The 19,526-nt window shown below is 51.9% G+C and overlaps 1 protein-coding gene across 1 annotated transcript in view; it reads right to left on the bottom strand.

Moving 5' to 3' along the window:
- Nucleotides 1–1,498: 1,498 nt before the first annotated feature.
- Nucleotides 1,499–19,526, bottom strand: part of SPINT2 (serine peptidase inhibitor, Kunitz type 2) — a 28,883-nt gene continuing 10,855 nt past the window's right edge. The window contains exons 2-7 of the mRNA XM_037517990.2: nucleotides 8,339–8,509; nucleotides 5,908–5,967; nucleotides 4,695–4,748; nucleotides 3,703–3,864; nucleotides 3,338–3,376; nucleotides 1,499–2,159 (exon numbers count right to left, since the gene is read on the bottom strand). Of these exons, the coding sequence (XP_037373887.1) occupies nucleotides 1,993–2,159; nucleotides 3,338–3,376; nucleotides 3,703–3,864; nucleotides 4,695–4,748; nucleotides 5,908–5,967; nucleotides 8,339–8,509 (653 nt within the window). The 3' untranslated portion in view covers nucleotides 1,499–1,992. The remainder of the gene's footprint in view (nucleotides 2,160–3,337; nucleotides 3,377–3,702; nucleotides 3,865–4,694; nucleotides 4,749–5,907; nucleotides 5,968–8,338; nucleotides 8,510–19,526) is intronic.

The following is a 19,526-nucleotide window of genomic DNA, read 5'->3' as shown; positions in this document are numbered from 1 at the left end:
AGTGGGTCATTAAAAAAAACCTCCTCAGTGGGGTGTGGTCAGAATTTTTAAAAAGTGAAACAGATTAAGAAAATAGCCCTCAGCCATGGGAGGTAAATCTAAGTGTTTTTTGGTAAAATGTAATGCAAAATGTACTTAATTTGGGGGGGTACCTGGTCATGCAGGGGTTAAGTCTCAGCACTATGAAGCTATCCCCAGCCAGGGAGCTACCCACATGGCGCAACAGACTTCTTTCTTCCCGCTGCTCCCCTCAGCCGTGGATTTCAGTCGATCTGCCCGTTCTGCTCCCTACTCTGCCTCTGGTGATTCCTCTCACCTCCTGCACCTCTGGTCTACACAACAGTTCTTCTATGCATAAATAAAATAAGTATTTAAAAAAAAAAAACCTATGGGCCTCCCTGGTGGCGCAGGTGGTTGAGCGCTGCACTGTGAAGCTGTCCGCAGCCTCTGCAGCGCAGGTTCGATCCCAGCTGGCCGGGAAGAATCCCACCTGGCAAAGCAGGCTTGTCCGGCTTGCCCGCTGCTCCCGTCAGCAGTGTATTTCGTCAGTCTGCCTGTTCTGTCTCCCTCTTTGTCTCTGGTGAATCCTCTCACCCTCCCGTGCATCTGGCCTGTACCCCGGTTCTTGTATAAAAATAAATAAATCTTTAAAAAAACAAATAAAATAGGGGCCTCCCCGGTGGTGCAGCAGTTGAGCGCTGGGTTGCGAAGCTGCCCAGCAGCGCCGGTTCGATCCCCGGCTGCTCCCCAGCCACCTGATGAGGGTCCCACGTGGCGCGCAGACCTCTCCTGCCGCCTGCTGCTCCCCTCAGCAGTGTACTTCGGTCCTTCTGCCTGCTCTGCTCCCCGCTCTGGCTCTGGTGAATCCTCTCACCCTCCCGCGCTTCTGACTGTACCCAGTGCTTGTATAAATAAATAAATAAATCTTGGGCCTCCCCCGTGGCACAGCGGTTGAGCGCTGGGTTGCGAAGCTGCCCACAGCCTCTGCGGCGCCGGTTCGATCCCCGGCTGCTCCCAGGCCACTGGAGGAGGGTCCCACATGGCGCGCAGACCTCTCCTGCCTCCCACTGCTCCCCTCAGCAGTGTACTTCGTCAGTCTGCCTGCTCTGCAATCCCCTCCGACTCTGGTGAATTCTCTCACTCTCCCGTGCTTCTGACTGTACCCAGTGCTTGCATAAATAAATAAATAAATTTTTAAAAAATAAATAAATAAATCTTTAAAAAAAAAGATTAATAAAATAAATAAAAACATAAAAATAAAAAAAAAAACCTATGTTTAAAAAGCATCTGTCCATTATACAGACCACTAACTGTATCCTCTGAGCCACGCATGCCGATGTAAATAAATCAGTGTAATGTAATAATGTACACTAACGTAAATAGTAATAATAAAATTGAAACAAAAAAGGACATAAAGAAACCCAAAAGATGTTATTTCTGTAAGGAATCCACTTCTGGAACGGGCCATCTTGTGATAATGTTGGCAGAGATTAAACTGGCGGTGTCAGTAAGAAAGCAAGCCCATGCTAAAATTTATTTTAAAAAGGAAGGCCCTTTTTATTAAACATGTACATTTTATTCTTTTCAGAATCTAATAAAAAAATGAACTCGACCAACTTTAAAAAAACCCACAAATCAATTAAACAAAGAACACTACGAAAGCATCACAGGACAGGAAAGGAGGCAACAGGACTCAGCACGAGCAAGAAAACTACCTGCGGCAGAGAGAAGCGAGCGAGCAGACGCCTCTGGCCTGGGGCCGGCCTCGACACCACCCACCGACCAATGGGGCCACTGGGCACCCCCACGGCAAACCCGGCCCGGGCAGCCAGGAAGCAGCCCCCTCGCGCCTTCTGGAGCAGCAAACAGACCCGAAGCCCAGGTGATCACAGACACAGATCAGTCACTCTATTTCCAAAGCACGCGCGCGCGACAGCTGCCTCCCGGCCCTCCCGCGCTCTTCCTCGGCGGGGGACCCTGGCGGCGGGGCGGTCACAGGACGTAGGTGTTCTTCACCAGGTGCTCCTTGTCGTCCTCGGAGGTCCAGACGGCGCGCAGGGCACGCTCCTGGTTCCTTCGGGCCATCCGGATCAGGCAGACCACGGAGGCGCCCAGCAAGAGGATCAGCACCATCACGAACAGCCCCGCCAGGACCACCACTGGGGAGGAGGGAGCGTCTCAGGCGGGGGCGGGGAGGGGGGGGACGGGGGGGGGGAGCCAGAGTCAGGTGGTCCGCACGGGCTCAGGGGGAGGCCAGCAGCCCGACGCCTATGACCGCCCAGCTACCCTGTTGGGCCCGGAGAACGGACAGCGCCCACTGTACTTAATGTACTTGAGAGAGGCCATCCAGCAGGGTCCCTGAGGTCCTGAGGACAGGAGGCGCAGTGGCTATCTGCGTTGCTTCTTTTTGAGCAAAGAACCCCACCGCCTCTCAAGGCAGCCCGCGGGACTGGCAGCCCTAGGCCAAATAGTGCGCCAGGCACGAAAAGCACAGGCTTCTGGTGAGTAGGAATCATGGACCCCTGGGTGTGAACCCCCAGGATGCTCACAGGCCTCTCCCAACAGCTTCGCAGCAAGGGTACGCGGAGCTGGGAGGTCACGCTCCTCAAACGCTGCAGCGGCTGCCCCACTGTGGTCCCCCTGGTCAGTTAAGGTGTTCTGCTCCCAGGTAAGGTTCTACCTGAGGATGATGGCCTGTTGGGGCAGCTCGCGGCTCCCTCTCCCCATCCCCTCTACCAGCCGGCAGCAGGCTGCTTTCTGCCCCAGCTGGCAAGCTCTTCTGATCAAGAGCAGACACAGGCCAGGTCTGGCTCCTTCACAGCAAAACAAGGCGAAAGAGACCAAACCAGTGTGGCAGGTCCTTTGCGCAAATACTACGATCCAATGACTCAGGCTGAGCAGCAGTCACAAAAGCCAGAGGACGCCCAGCCTCCCCAGGACAGGGACACTGGCACTGCCCGTGCACAGCAAGGCCTCCCCGACCTCCTTCCTGTCGCCCGTGACCAATCTGTACACCCGTGGCAGCAAAGATGCCTCCCGGACCTAGAGGCAGACCCAGGCCTGCCTGCAGCACACCCCTGCACCCGCCGGCAGGAGGACCCCGTCCTACAGTCACCCCGCGGCCTGCAGGTGCGGCCTGGATCCCAGCCCTCTGACGGCCACGTGTGGAGGCACAGACATCCACCACATGTGCCAAACAGCCGGGCCATTTCTGTGCAGAAACAGACTTTCTACCACAGCCAAGGATGATGTGTCTGAGACAAGAACCGCAGAAACACAGCTGAATTCCGCCAAGGCTGGCAGGCAGGTGGAGGAGGGCAAGGGAGGGGCCACTTACCTTTAGAGGCTTGGGGCAGGACAGGATACAGCTGCTTGTCTGGAAGAGAACACGCAACCCCGGAGGTCAGCACACAGTCCTCCTCTCCCCCCCACCCTGAGCCACCCCTCTGGCGCCCCCACAGCCCTGGGCCTCCATGGGGAGCTCCTTCTCAGGGCCTTCTTCCAGCTCCCCCAGGGCTGGGGGCTCTGCCACCTGGACAGGAAGCCGCGCCGTTCAGCCAACAGCTGGGCCCGAGCCCACTGAGAGCCAGAGAAAGATGGCGCGCACGGCAGCACTTCCAAGCCTTCCTCCCAGGGCTGGGGAGTGGACCTGGGGCAGGCTCAGCGCCCGCGGTTCGGAGGCTAGGAGGCAGGCGGGCTCACCAAAGCAGCGCTGCATGCACTCCTCTTGGGAGAGGTAGCTGTTTTTATTGCCCCGGCACCCTCCGTAGATGAATTTATCGCAGGAGTTCTTCTCGGCATCGAAGTACCAGCGCTGGAAGGCTGCCCGGCAAGGCCCGGTGACCGCCTTGGCAGTGCAGGAGTCTGGGAGTGAGAGCCCGAGGAGGGTAGTTAGCAGGGCCCGGCGGGAGTGACAGGGAGCGCTAGCTCCCACGTCGCCAGCCCGCCAGCACGCGGAGAGCAGCTGTTTGCCCAAGACACTTGTAGGCTAGACTGACCAACTGGCCCGTGTGCCACTCTCCTCGGCACTTTCTCTTCACAGCCAGGCTGTTTTTCTGGAGGGGACTCTGCCAGGCACTGTTCTAGGCACTTTTTGCGTGTAAACTCATCTCCAAGAGATCTGTCTCAAGACCCTCACTTCGCCCTCGGGGACATGGGCAGAGCTATGGCCCCTTGTGCCCTGTCCTGCCCATGCCAAGGCCCACCCTGCGCCCCGCCACCCTGGGACATGCACAGAGCATGAGTTTTGCCACCGAGGAGAGGTCAAGAAGCCCCACTCCGTGGTTTCCTTAGTGGAAATCCTCAAGTGTCCCTCAATTCTCAGCTAAGAAAACACATTTTGCCCACATACGTTTTTCAAAAGTTGTACCTTCAGGGCCTCCCTGGTGGCGCAAGGGGTTAAGCACAGCACTATAAAGCAACCCACAGCCTCTGCAGCACAAGTTCGATCCCCGGCCGGCCAGGGAGCAACCCACATGGCGCAGCAGACCTCTCCTGTCTCGCCCGCTGCTCCCCTCAGCAGTGGATTTCAGTCAGTCTGCCTGTTCTGTTCCCCACTCTGTCTCTGGTGAATCCTCTCACCCCCTGCATCTCTGGCCTACACCCCAGGTCTTGTATGCATAAATCAATAAATCTTTAAAAATAAATAAATAAATAGATAGATAGATAGATAAATAAATAAATAAAAGTTATACCTTCATAGTTGAAAATATCGCTGGAAAGGTCATCAGAACCCTGCCTTCTGGGAACTAGAATGCAAACACCCGCATTAGGGAGGCTGGGATGGACACAGAACATGTGTCCAGCTGGCTGGGGAAGGAACTAAGGGTCCAGGAGGCAGCGTGGACACGCTGGCCCTTGAAGGGGGGCGTGGAGCCCCTCCTTAGACGGCAGCTCTGCTTATGTCCCCCGTCCCAATGGGCTCCACAGCACACCGGGATGGATGCTGGACTGGGAGGCCCTCCTGCCAGCTGAGGGGTTACTATGGGAATAAACCACAGTTATAATTTCTGGGGTGACGGGGACAACTGTCTTGTTCAGGCTGTCTGACACAGGAAGGAGGCCCCTTACTCTCCTGAAGACATTTCCCACTGAAACAAAGTGGAAACCAGGGTGACCTGCTGGTGCTCAGGGCCCCGGGGGGCCGTGGAGAGGTGCCCTTTGAGAGTCAACAGTCCACTCAGGCAAAGCAATGATCAGGGCAGTGAGGGGATTCTCAGCCCAATTAAACCGGAAGGTGACTTGGGCCTAACCCTGCATTCTGCGAGTCAGCCAACCAGCAAACTAAGACACGGTCACATGAGCACCGATGCCAGAAGCGCAGCAGCAGGGCCAAGACAGCCACCAGCGCACGCCCACTGGCCAACAGGGCCCACAGGCCTGTCCTTAAGTGGGGTGGGGCGGGCTCCTCGACAGGCCTCACCCAGCTGAGCCCAGCAACTGGCTTCGGGAAGCTGGGCCGGACACTCACCAGGCTCCTGAGGCAGAATCCTTGTGTTAAGCATAAAGGAGGGACGGGGCAGGGGCAGCGGCTGCGGCTGCGGCACGGCGGTGCAAGCTAACACAAAGCTCGGGTGCAGGGCCGCGGTGGGAAGGGAGGCGGGTGGCTGAGGGTGGAGGGTTCGGCACAGGAGGGAGCTGGCAAGGCCACCAGGGAGCAGAGGAGAAGAACAGGCCGGGACAGCTGGGGCAGGGAAGGCAGCACAGCAGGCCAGCCAGGGAGCGCCACAGAAGGCCTGGCCAGATGGCGTGAGCTCCGGCACGTGTGCAGGCAGCTCAGGCTGAGCCTCTGTTTACCATTTCTGAGTAAACAGAACCAGGAGGTAGAAGCCCTTGGACAATTTCCAAATGATAAATGACCTTTCACAGGGAACTGTCACTCCACCCTGGATCGCTCTGGGAACCTACCACTTGGGACAGAGGCGTGTGCTCCATTCCTGCTGGCGGCCAGCACATCCACGGTCTTGTCTACAGTGCACAGAGAAAGAGCAGTGAGAAGGGCACAAGCCCACCCGCGGACACAAACCCTGCCTGGGCGGCGACTTCCGTTTCTCCTTTGTGTGGGCTCCAAATCGCGCGCGGGGACCACAAGCCTGCCGGGGCTTGGAAACGAGGAACCAAGATTGCCCTGAGGGTTAGGCTGGAAGAACAGCTTGCTGGGAACCAGCGCAAAGGCAGGTGAAGTGGCTTTAAAAAGACCGAACGGCTCAGCGCCAAAGTGCTGGCAGCACAGCCGACCTGGTGAGTCCTCGCGGGGAGGGCGCCAGCAGCCCACTCCAAGTGCTGATGTCACTGGACTGGACACTCACACATGGCCAAATGGCTGCTTTTATTTAATGTACTTTAGCTCGCACACAAAGCTAAGGGGGTGAGGTGGAGGGGTTAGAGGTCCAGGAAGCCCCCTCGTCTCCCTGCTGGCCTGACAGTCCCTGTGGAGAGGCCCAGGGCCGCCTGACCTGTTGCCATTCACCATCCACACCAGTTCCCCTGTTCCGCCCTCTCCGCACCAAGCAACCTCCAGGGACTCTGGCTGAGAGGCCTGCCCATGTGGACTAAACAGAAGCCCAAGTGTCCCCTGGGTGGTTCTGATTCTCATTATAATTTAATAAACGGGCACTCTCATTCTCGACTGACATCCCACAGAGCTGGCCTGCCTAGGAGAGACCACGCCGGCGAGAGGCCCCAGGGACTGGCAGCTCCAGCCATTTAGCTCTCCTCAGACTCCCCAGACCCTCCAGAGATGTGCCGGGAAGTCACCGGGGTGCCAACAAATGACCTTTCTGGGCCCTCAAGACTGACGCCAGACTCTGGACCACCTCTCGGGAGACAGCTGTCTGCCTCCTCTAAGCAACACACAGCACATGTCTCCGCAGGGCAGCCTGCCTTCAAGCCGCTGTCCACTGCCTGTGGCCTTCAAAATTCAGCTCTCTTCCCGAGAAGACAGAGTGACCAGAACAGGCAGGTATGTTTGCTTTAGTCAAATCTTGATTAGGAAGATCAGAAAGGGAACAAATATTATTTTCCTGAATTCCTCTTCTCACGCCATATTATAGCTGACAATGGAAAATTATAATAAATGGTATTTTCCTCAGTCACCATGTGCTAAGGCTGCCAATTGTCCACCGCCCCCCAGCCCCTTCCCAAAACAGTGCAGGGTTTGCCTGTATGACGCAAACTCAATACCTAGTTCCAATGCTTGCGCAGCGCTGGGCGCACAAAGACAGAGAACAGAGTCCTGAGTGCGTGCGGGCACTGCCAACCTTGTGTGCCCGTGCTGGAGGCCTTAGACCCATGTCAGAGCCGAGGCCGTGCTGTTTCCCCTCTTCACACACAACACTTATAAGCATGTAAGCTCAATCAGGAGAGATTAAGGCCTAGACATAAGGACATAAAACCCGACAGGGATGCAGGGCTTGAGTGGCTCAGGGGTGGGGTGGGGGAGGTGCGTGGCGTGTGGCCAGCACCAGGGACAGCAGCGCATCCTGTCAGTCATACCCCAGGCCTAATACCAAGGTCAAGTTGTCAAAGGATGTAAGAAGTCGCATGCCATGGGCCTCCCCGGTGGCGCAGCGGTTGAGTGCTGGGCTGCGAAGCTGCCCGCAGCCTCTGCAGCACCGGTTCGATCCCCGGGCGCCAGCGAGGGTCCCACATGGTGCGCAGACCTCTTCTGCCCCGCCCGCTGCTCCCCTCAACAGTGTACTTCGGTCCTTCTGCCTGTTCTGTTCCCCACTCTGGCTCTGGTGAATTCGCTCACCCTTCTGCGCTTCTGACTGTACCCAGTGCTTGTATAAATAAATAAATAAATCTTTGGGGAAAAAAAAAGAAGAAGAAGAAGAAGTCGCCACACAATCCCGTGAAAGTGAGGCTGGGACAAGGACAGACACCAGGAAGTATGTTCTGTTTTAACCTGACTCATAACTTGGCTGGGTTGGTGAGTTCCTCAAGTCATTTGTCCTAGAGGTGAAAATAACTCACTTCCCAGGGAGCCAGGGGCGGCCTGTCTGAGCAGACGTGGGGACTCTCCTCCAGAAGGGACAGGCCACTTCCTCCTGCGGCGGGCATGTTTGGGGTCCGTGCTCACAAGCGGCTGCAAGGAAGTCGGGGACCAGGCGCTGTCAGCCTCCTGACCCCCGTGGCTTATTTTCCCCTCTCGGGGAAGATGAGGCAGGGCACGACCGAAACCACAAGGCCTCTGTTGCTTCTGCTTTTTAACTATCCCCTAGATTCAGCCGCAAAGAACCGGTGAGAGCCTCAGCCAGCCCATTACTTAACATGACTGCCTCAAAGTAATATACGGGCTTGGAATTTTAAAAAATGTCCCCAACCATCACCGTCTTACCTGTGACACCAGCGCATTTCTTGAGACACTCCTCCTTGGTCAAGTAATTATTGCCATTCCCGTCGCAGCCTCCGTACACAAACTGCTGGCAGGCTCCCTCGGTGACATTGTACCACCACCTAGGGATGGAGGCCCGGCATCTCCCCACTTTCTTCAAGACAAGGCAAGACTCTGAAACACAAAGCAGAGACCAGTTAGCCTGCAGGGTAGTCCTGGCAACCGAGACCAGGCCGAGACCTGTTCTTGAGAATAGGAGACCCACGGTTTTCCGGGTCCCCAAGCCGAGAACCAGAGCCTCCCGCCCTGGACGGCTCCTCTGTGAGCTGTGTCCAAACAGGAAGGCCAGCGGCACATGCGGTATTTCCATCCTCAGAGGAGAAAGAAATACTTCACCAAACAAAGATCCCAACCCACCCAGCTGAGCTGTCTTCTGATTGCATGTGATTCTGTCCCTGCTCCCATCATCCGATACATACAGATCCAGTATGAAAAACATTCCTTTCAAAGGCAAAAACAAAAAACAAATGAAAAACCCAACAGACACTTCAGGATCCTTCTGGATGCAAAGGCAGTGAGCTCTGACGGGCCAGAGCAGGCGGGGGAGAGGGCAAAGGAACGCTGTCTGCCTGCGCCTTTCTAACCTGAGAGCCTTTCTAACCTGAGCCACGCTGCTGGGGACCCTTAGGAAGAGTCTTCCTAACTAGATCCCCCAGCACCAAGCCCCAGCTCCCAAAGCACCTCAGGTCGCTCTCTGACCCCAGAGCTTGCCCCTACGGCGCCTCTGACCTGGCCTACCCCAGGACAAGGGAAATGAAACCACTTCAGGAAAGCCAGCCAGGTGCATCTGCTTGCCGGGGCGGGAAGCCTAGCGGGCTGCTCACTGCTACACAGCCTGTGCTGGCGCGTGCTGGAGGCTGGCGCCCGCACCCAGTGCTTTCTCCAAGGAAATCTGGAAACGACCTGGAAGGGAATAAACGAAGCACGTGCACCCACGTCCCCTCGTCTCCTGTCTCCTTGGCGTCGGGGCATTCCCTCTTCTGGGCCTGGCACCCGGCGCCGATCTCGGCAAACAAACGCATCCAGGCCCCGGCTTGCTGGAAAGCCGTCATTCACTGCTCTGGCAGCGCTGCTGTCGTTGAGTCCACCGTGCCAGCCGGGGCGACTGTCGCGTGGCCAGGACCTGTTTCTGCATCCCCCAAACACAGCCACGGGGTTCCACAAACATCAATGTATGGATGGAATGGCTGGGGTGAGCACAGCACATTTCCACATCAAGAACTCCCCTCCAAGTACAGCAGAAAAAGCACATAGTAAAGAAATTCTCCCTTCATTTGAAAGCAACGCTCAATTAAACAGTCAGGGAGAGAGAAGCTGAGACACGTGCTGTGAGTGAAATCACAGCGCAATGGCCAGTCAACCCAAGAAAATGCCTAGTGCTGGGGGCGGGAATGACCGCCAACTGGCACAGGGGTCCTCGCGGGATGACAAAAATGCCCTAAAATTGGAGTGGGGATAGTTCTACAGTTCTGCAAATGTACCAAAATCCACTGGATCGCATGCTTAAAAGGAGTGATTTTGACATGTGAGTGGTACTTTCATACAGCAGGTTTAAAAAACACACACAATCAAACAGGGGCACATCAACCAGAACGGCTGGGTGTGCCCCTCTGACTACGGGCCAAAGGTCACAAAACACACACAATCCATAAGCCGGGAGCGACGTGGCAGGAGAACCACCCTTTGGCCGAGGGCTCTGCCAGGCCACACCGCTGGCCAAACGGCGGAGGCAGCACTGCTATCAACAAGACGATGGGGAGCCCACGTGACTCCACTGGGGACCCCAAAGTGACAACGCTCGCCAGCAGGGAGCACACCACTTCCACGGGGGCAGAGCCAGCCTGTCCCCCGCCCTGCCAGAGCCCCAGGGCACCCCCGCTACTCTGTGCCCTTGTTTCTAGAGCAGGGTCAGGTAAAACCTCTCTGACCAAGGCCCCAAGGGAGACCTGTCCATGAACTGTCCGGTGACTAATCTCCATGACAACCTACACCTGAGGGAGGCCCAGTGCAGCTCAAGGCAACCAGGGTGAACCCACAGCAGGGTGAACAAGCGTGCCTGCCCCCAAGGGGGAGTCGGTGCCTGCAGTCAGCGGGTGCGCCAGGCGCACTCTGCACAGGTATGGGAGCCTAAGGGTGTGTAAAGGGGAAGTGAAGAAAAGCCTGCCTGGGATGGGAAGCAGCTTCCTGGTGAAGTGAACATTGCCCACAACCAGCCCTCTGCTCTGTAGGTGCAGACGCTACCCTGGCACCCGGGTGCCGATGGGATGCAGATAACCTGACCCTTGCCAATAAAGGCCAGAGGGAACTGAGAAAATGCGGGTGGCCTTGCTGCCCCAACCAGCCAAGATGTTGGTCAACAAAAGGGCCTCACACTGTGGGGCCGAAGACTAATCTGCAACCTACAAACATCCCCTTGTTTTTTTGTTCTTGCTCATATAAGGAAAAAACTTCTCGGAAAGTACATTGGGCAATAAATTACACGTGCAAGAATTCTGTAAGTAACTGGCACACAGAAATACCTGCTTAAAAACCAAACACTGTACATTTGGCCTGCCTGACCATGGGGAAGAATTTGTCATACATGAACATGCCTGACAAGCAACCCAGGACAACAATTATAGTAAGTCCTTTTGCTTTTTTTTTTAGAAATTTCTTAGGAAAGTTTTTAAATGAAGTTAATTGTGTTAAGAAGTTTCTAGGTAAAAAAAAACCCTGTTAGCTGATAACCAGAAAGCAGCTGGTCTCCGGCGGAAGGCCATGTGAATAAGAAGACTCTTTTGATGCTCAGGCTTTAGCTGACAGGAGCAGACCGACGCCTATCACCTGCCTTAGGTAATTATCTAGCTGAAATAATGAGTTTTAGTGTAAGGTTTAGTTTTTTATCTATTAACCTTGAAGGTTGCCTTCTAGCTGAGAGCACGTAGCAGCCAAAAGTCTATGGAAAAATACACTGATTGCTTCTGCTTTGCTTCCACGCATATGATGATGTCATCTCACTGCTTGCCTTAATGTATAAATAAAGACCCGCTGAGACCCTCGGGGGAGATACTAACACAAGACAGTGTGTGTGTCAATCGCACCGGCACTATCCCATCCTTCAGGAACCCCTGACATCCGGTTTGCCGAGGCTGGCTCCCGGCAAGAAAATACTGTCGAGCAGGCTGGAGGCGCACCCAAGCAGGTGGACATGCACACAACCAGGGCTCACCTGGGATGGCACGCTCATCTGCATGTAGCAGGTGGCTTGGAGTCAGGATGAGGTTTACTGTGGGATGCCCACTCCCTCCACCAGAATCTGCCAGGGGGCCTGAGGCTCGCAGCAGGCAGATCCAGACAGAGCTTCAGCAAGCCAGCACAGCTGGGTCTCCCTCTGGGACACTTACTCTCCTGATGGTACATTCTTCCTGGAGACGTACTGGGCCCTTCACGCCAGATCTCGGCTGTCTCAGACAGCTGCTCCCATCAGCTCTCAATAACTATGCGTGAACTTCAGAGTTTAAATTTCACTAAGAGCCTCATTCTCAGTTTCCTTGGGTGTGTGTGAGGGGCTGGGAGGTGGCAGTTCTCTTTTGTCCAAGGCAAATTTAGAATTGTCTCGTTGTATTAAGGGAAAGCTTGGGAAAAAAACCAAAAACAAAAAACTAGAGGGCCTCCCTGGTGGCACAGGGGTTAAAGTCCCAGCCACTGCACCAGACACTGAAGCCTGGGTTCGATCCCTGGCCAGGGAGCAACCCACATGGTGCAGCAGACCTCTCCTGTCTCGCCTGCTGCTCTCCTCAGCAGTGTATTTCAGGAGATCCACCTGTTCTGCTCCCTACTCTGTCTCAGGTGAATTCTCTCACCCCCCACACCTCTGGCCTACATGCCAGCTCTTATATGCAAAAATAAATAAAATAAATCTTTAAGGAAAAAAAAGGCATGTCTGGAAAGACAGAATGTTGACAACTGTTAAAGCTGAGTAATGGGGCCTCCCCTGGTGGCTCAGGTGGTTGATCGCAGCGCCGTGAGCTGTCCGCAGCCTCTGCAGTGCTGTTTTGATCCCGGCCAGCAGGCGAGGGTCCCACATGGCGCAGCAGACCTCTCCTGTCTTGCCTGCTGCTCCCCTCAGCAGTGGATTTCAGTCAGTCTGCCTGCTCTGTTCCCCGCTCTGTCTCTGGTGAATCCTCTCACCCTCCCGCACATCTGGCCTGTACCCTGGTTCTTGTATGTATAAATAAATAAAAAAAAATCTTAAAAAAAAAAAAAAAAAAAAGCTGAGTGATGGTGGTCCCAGGGGTGGGGGGGGGCATCATAAATCAGTATTCACTACTTCGTGTGCGTTTGGAAATCCCAATAATCAAAAGCGGGAACAGGCTAGTATTTTTTAAAGTCAAATCTGATTAACCACCTAAGTGTTCTATCAATAGCAGCAGACTAACTGGCCAAAGCTAAGTCACTGAAGATGAAATTGTGCCATCCCCTTACTGCATCAAGACATCCGTTCTCTGAGCATGTAGGCCCCCTGGTGACTGGAGAATCGTTCCTTGCTCAGAGGGTGCGGCACACAAATGCTGTAAGCATTTATCATACATATGTTTATGTTCAAGAGGTGAAAGAAGGGAAGACATGAAAATGAATTCTGTCTTTGCCTGTTTCAAAGCAGACAGTGTTCCATAAAAACAAAGACCACACAGCGACCCTCCAACTGTGTATCATTATCCCCAAATAACATCAATGATTTTCTCACTGTTCTCCAAAATGCTTGTACAAGAAATTAGAACTACTTTAGCATTTAATATGGCTTTTATGACATCATTTTCCTTAAAAAAATTTTTTTTAAATAACTGTACTTTGGTAGATCCAGATTAAGATCAGAATGAACCAAAATACAGAGCATTATTTCTTTCTGGAAACCCTATTTTATTATTTTTTTAAAAGATTTATTTATTTATGCATACAAGAGCTTGGGTACAGGCCAGAATGCGGGGGGGTGAGAGGATCCACCAGAGCCAGAGGGGACAGAACAGGCAGACTGACTGAAATCCACTGATGAGGGGAGCAGCGGGCAAGACAGGAGAGGTTTGCTGCGCCATGTAGGTTTCTCCCTGGCTGGCTGGGGAGCGAACTTGTGCTGCAGAGGCTGTGGATTGCCTCACAGTGTGGTGCTTAACCCCTGTGCCACCAGGGAGGCCCCTATTATTATTATTATTTTCGCATAGAAGAACTGGGACCTAGGCCCCAGAGGTGTGGGGTATAAGAGGATTCACCAGAGACAGAGTGGGAAGCAGAACAGGTGGACTGACTGAAATACACTGCAGAGGGGAGCAATGGGTGAGACAGGAGAGTTCTGCTGTGCCATGTGGGTCACTTCCCTGGCCGGGGATCGAACTCAGGCCACAGTGGTGATAGTGCTGAGACTTTACCCTTAGGCCACCAAGAAAGGCCCTGATAACCCTACTTACTGCCTCCCCCATGCATTATGACAGGTACATTATTTGCACTATTTCTTATAGCCACAATAAAACTGTGAATCATATAGAAGCACCCGCACTTTGCAGGCAGGACACTGAGGCTTAGGGTGATTACCCTAATTACCACCAGAGCTGGGATATGAATTCACATTAGTCTGATTAGAGTGTCCAGGTACTAACCGCCACTCAGACAGACAGAAAGCAACCGCCACTCAGACAGACAGAAAGCAACTACATGGGAACATAAAACTGAAGCTGCCTAAAAGCCAAAACATTCCTCAGGGCCTCTGTCACAATCTGAAGGCTCAAGTAAGGTCAGCCCTCTGTGTTCAGTCACATTTAACGACAGGGTAACGGAGAGCACCAGGCCAAAGAAACTGGCCAAGGCTGAGGGGACTTGGACCAATTTTCAGGAATTTGGAATAATTTCTATTATTATTAAGAGATGACAGGATGATATATTGGTTTTAAAACAGTGTTGGGAAACAATCATGAAAAATATGTCTCGAGTCCTATTTATATGCTCACAAATGCTAGTGCAAAATTAAATACATTCTATGTTTTCAAAATACAGAATAAGAAAAATGGGAACATTAGGGATACACTCACTTCAGAATAGGTGAAGATGAAAGTCCTGTCTTTCGGAAACAATAACATTCTTTTGGAAAAGCATTAGAAATGGTTAAGGGCCTCCCCGGTGGCGCAGCGGTTGAGCGCTGGGTTGCGAAGCTGCGCGCGGCCTCTGTGGCGCCGGTTCGATCCCCAGCTGCTCCCCGGACACCGGAGGAGGGTCCCGCATGGCGCGCAGACCTCTCCTGCCGCCCGCTGCTCCCCTCAGCAGTGTACTTCGGTCCTTCTGCCTGCTCTGCTCCCCGCTCTGGCTCTGGTGAATTCTCTCACCCTCCCGCGCTTCTGACTGTACCCAGTGCATGTATAAACAAAACAAACAAACAAACCAGCAAACAAATAAATAAAAAGCATGCCTCTATTAAAAAAAAAAAAAAAAGTTGTCTTTAAAAAAATAAATAAATAAATAAATAAATAGAAATGGTTAAATCGCACATCACCTGAAATACGAACCTAAACACAAACGCTGGCAGGCATTCTGAACAGGCAGCTATTACAAAACTGCCAAACAGACTGGTTTTTGTCACGGAAAACAGGTTGCTCTGGTTCTGAAGTCACTGGAGCTTTATTTAAACCACCAGTCATGGCCCAGACAATCTGCTCTAAGCACAGTCAGGCCCTTTTGGCCAGACCCACCACCTTCCAGTCAGTGGCCAAAACGACCAACACCAAGGAAGGGGAGAGGCCCCACTGTGTGTTCTCCAGGCCCTTCACTAGACATGGAGGTATTCCTTTGCCACAGACACAGGAGTCCACAAGGAAGGTGATACTGTAGCCATCAAGGGGGCAGGCCCTGTTCAAAGGGAATGCCCCACGTGTTACCACGGCAACACTGGAAGAGTCTGTCATGCACCCAGCATGCAGTGGGCACTGCTGTAAACAAACAAGGGCAAGGTGCTTGCCAAGAGAATTCATGTCCTATTGAGCACATTAAGCTCTCTCAGCGCGGAGGCAGCTTCCTGAGATGAGAGAAAATGATGAGGAAAAAAGGAAGCCAAAGAGAAAGGCACTTGGGTCCAGCTGAGGCACCAGCTGTTCCCCACAGAGCAGCGCACTTTGTGAGGAGCTGTGGACAGGAGCCCGAGCTGCTGGAGCCCACTCCAGCAGGGCGGGTGTGAAAAACTAAAGGACCTCTGGACCAAAAAAATAACTAAAGGTACAGTTGGCTGTAAAGATCTGCTGTCACCTTTTGTCAAGGACATCACAGAAATCTGAGGCCCCTGGCACCACCATCTAACTTTACAGCACAGGCTCAAGATGGAGTCCAACCATCCTTAGCAAGGCTACACAACTCCAGTTGTGCCTGCTCCAAAAAGTTTAAAAATATATTCAAATATTCTGAAAAGCACAGAAAATACAGAAGCACTGTGTATCTACTCAGTTTTATCAAACTCTAACATTTTAAAGGACCAAAACATTGATGGAGCTGAAACTCTGTATGCCCCCTCTTCGCGCCAACCTACTTTCCTCCAAATAAACCACCTTGAACTTGGTGTTTTCTTTCATTCATGTTTTTATACCCATTCAGACTGCTTGCTTTTATTTTATTTTTTTAAAGATTTACTTATTTATTTATACAAGAACCAGGGTACAGGCCAGATACCCGGGAAGGTGAGAGGATTCACCAGAGACAGAGCAGGGAACAGAACAGGCAGACTGACGAAACACACTGCTGAGGGGAGCAGCGGGCATGGCAGGAGAGGTCTGTTGTGCCATGTGGAACCCTTGCCTGCCGGTCGGGATGAAACCAACACTTCAGAGGCTGCTGACAGCTTCACAGCACTGCGCTCAACCGCCTGCGCCACAGGAGAGGCCCCAAACTGTTTACATTTAAAGCAAGCAAAAATAACCGCCCTAGGTTTCTAGTCTTTGATAGATGTTTTACTGCCCAGGTGCTATAAAACTGGAAAACACTGACTGAAGCCTGGCTCTCGGCCCCGACATCTCCTGAGCCTGAAACTGCAGGGGAAAGGACCCTCCTCCTCCCACCCATCTCTTTTCTCTAGAGCAAAGATCAGTGAATTCTTTCTATTATAGGCCAGAAATTAAACACAGGTAATACTTGCCCTGTGTTTAAGAATAATAATAATGCAAAGCAAAGAGAAAAATAATGGTTGTTCCATGACCTTTATTGATTTATGTATGCACACAAGAACTGGGGTACAGGCCAGAGGTGTGTGTAGGAGGGTGAGAGGATTCACCAGAGACAGAGTGGGGAGCAGAACAGGCAGATCCACTGAAATACACTGCTGAGGGGAGCAGCGGGTGAGACAGAAGAGGGCTGCTGCACCATGTGGGTAGCTCCCTGGCCAGGGATTGAACTCATATTACAGTGGCTGGCTATAGCTTGACAGCACTGGGACGTTAACCTCAGCGCCACCAGGGAGAACCCTGTTCTATGACCTATTTTTTTTTTTTTAAAGATTTATTTATTTATGCATACAAGAGCTGGGGCACAGGCCAGAGATAAAGGGGGGTGAGAGGATCCACCAGAGACAGAGTGGGGAACAGAACAGGCAGATTTACCAAAACACACCGCTGAGGGGAGCAGCGGGCGAGAAAGGGAGTCTGCCGCACCATGTGGGTTTCTCCCTGGGCGCCTGGGGATCGAACTCATGCTGCAGAAGCTGTGGATTGCGTCATAGCGCGGTGCTTAACCCCTTGCGCCACCAGGGAGGCCCCTGTTCCATGACCTTTAAACTCTCTAGTGAAAACATTAAAAACTGTCGGCTATAAATGTATAATGAAAAATTTTTAAAATAAATATTTACACTCTGTAAACCATTAATTAAATCATCAGAAACTTGAGATTAAAGAGTTTACATCTCTTTGAAGAAAAACTTACCAGTACTTAGTCCAGTGCTTGTGAGGAACTTTAAGCCACAGAATTGACAAGATGGCCCCAGCGACTTTTTAGTTCATCTTAGTGAACTGTCAGGTATCTTTTTAAGTTTGGATGGACTTGCAACATTCTGACCTTTGTTCTTTCAACGTCATGAAATTGTCCTGTTACTTCCTCTGGGTCATCATCCTTTTTGTCACAGCCACTTTCCTCACCCCTGTCCCTCAGTGACCTTCACATAGCTCCCCAGCTGCACATCCAGGCTCTCAGGTGGAGGAAGTTCAACAGCCACGCAGCCAGCTGGCCAGTCCACTACCTGATGAGCTGGACTTGAATTTCACTTCCAGCATTAGCACTTTTGTCCTCTCTGCTACATTTCCATGTTTTGGGGCCAATTCCCTCCATCAATTTACCATTTTTGTGAATTGCAATTTGGTTTTATCATTGGGAAAAGAGGCAACAGAACCACGTGCTCTGATGAGTGTGTGAAGTGACAGGTGTGCGGTGACCGATCACCAATTGAGAGAAGTGAGGTGACAGGTGACTGGTCACCATGCCTATGTGGAATTTACATCAGAGCTAGAAGCTGGAACTTGTACTTTACCCAAGTGCCCATTTAACACACTGTGACAATGAAAATGTGATGAGCCCCGTTGTTGGGGTCCTGGAATTATCTAATGAAATCGGTAACTGAAATTCACACGTCAGAAGTTGTACAATGTGAGATCTTATTTCAGGGTCTGTGGATCACACGGTCTGTTCCAATTACCACCCCTGTCATCGTAGGAAATAGACAAACTATCAATAAATGACAATGGATAGTTGTCATCACAGTAAAACTTATTCCTGGGCACAAAAATCTTATGTAATTTTCATGTCATGAAACATTCTTTTGATTTTTCAACCATTAAAAAATATAAAGGCGGGTGAGGGGCGGGGAAAGGAGGGCTTGGGGTAAAAATAAGGGGGTTGTAATTGTATGGGGAATATAAAAATAAAATTTAAATTAAATAAAGCATAATAAATACATAAATAAATAAATAAATAATATAAAGGCCGGGGCCTCCCTGGTGGTGCAAGAAGTTAAGACGAAACTTATGAAGCTATCCACAGCCACTGCAGCATGAGTTTGATCCCCAGCCAGGGAGCTACCCACATGGCACAGCAGACCTCCCTGGTCTCACCTGGTGCTCACCTCAGCAGTGGATTTCAGTAGACCCGCCTATTCTGCTCCCCACTCTGTCTCTGGTGAATCCTCTCACCAACCACTGCCTCCCCGCACCTCTAGTCTACACCCCAGCTCTTGCATGCATAAATGAAATAAAAAAAAATCCTTTTTTAAAAAAATGTAATACCCTCACTTAGCTCACAGGCCATAGGTAGGCAGGGCCTGATCTTGGCCAATCCCTGCTCTTGAGTGTTTATAAAACACCCTGGTCAAATTTTCCACCCCGTGGCTACAGACGTGCACGAGCCTTCTATGTGTGGTCAGGAGCGATCACATGGACTCCCAGGGCTCACATTTCTCAGAACGCCGATGGCACATTCCTCAGGTTTATCCTTTCCCAAGAAGGCTGTGGTGTGCTCTCATCACTAAAAACAGCCACTCTCTACAAGTTACTTAGAGCCCTAAGGATAATGGCCAAAAGGAAATTATTATTTGAAAATCTTATTTTATACACAAAAATAAGAGAGACTACAAGTTCACTTCTTAGTATAAAAAGCAAAGAAAGCCATGAAGATCCTTTAGTTCAAGAGTTTCAAAGAACAGGACAGCCGCCACCATTCACCAAGGGCAGGTGCCCACCGACCTGCAGCAGTAGAAATCAGCCCACCAAGTCGGTGTATTTTTACTGGTAAAATAACTTGTAAGATACGGAAAACTGTCTAAGACTAAGAGGGGAGAAAAGCAAAATAATGGTTTATATATGACTCTTTTTCTGAACTGTGGATCTCCATGTGACAATTCCTGTCCGGGAAGGGCCTGAGGAGGGGGCAGGCAGTCCCGTGCTCTCCCTTTCTGCCCTGCATCTCTCTCATGAGCGTCCATCTCGGGAGCGCACCCCTCCTGCTCTTTAAGGATTGGCCGTGGCTTTATCCGGGTGATGGGGGTTATGGTACTTTTTGCTGGCTTAAATTTTTCAGTTAAAAAAAATGAAAACTGGGCCTCCCCGGTGGCACAGTGGTTGAGCGCTGGGTTGCAAAGCTGCCC

This window comes from Talpa occidentalis, unplaced genomic scaffold (genome assembly GCF_014898055.3).
Source record: "Talpa occidentalis isolate TD23 unplaced genomic scaffold, MPIMG_talOcc4v2.1 talOcc4.17, whole genome shotgun sequence".
NCBI classification, from domain to species: Eukaryota; Metazoa; Chordata; class Mammalia; order Eulipotyphla; family Talpidae; genus Talpa; species Talpa occidentalis.
Note: the sequence above shows the minus strand (reverse complement) of the source record. Positions and strands in the feature narration are given on the sequence as shown.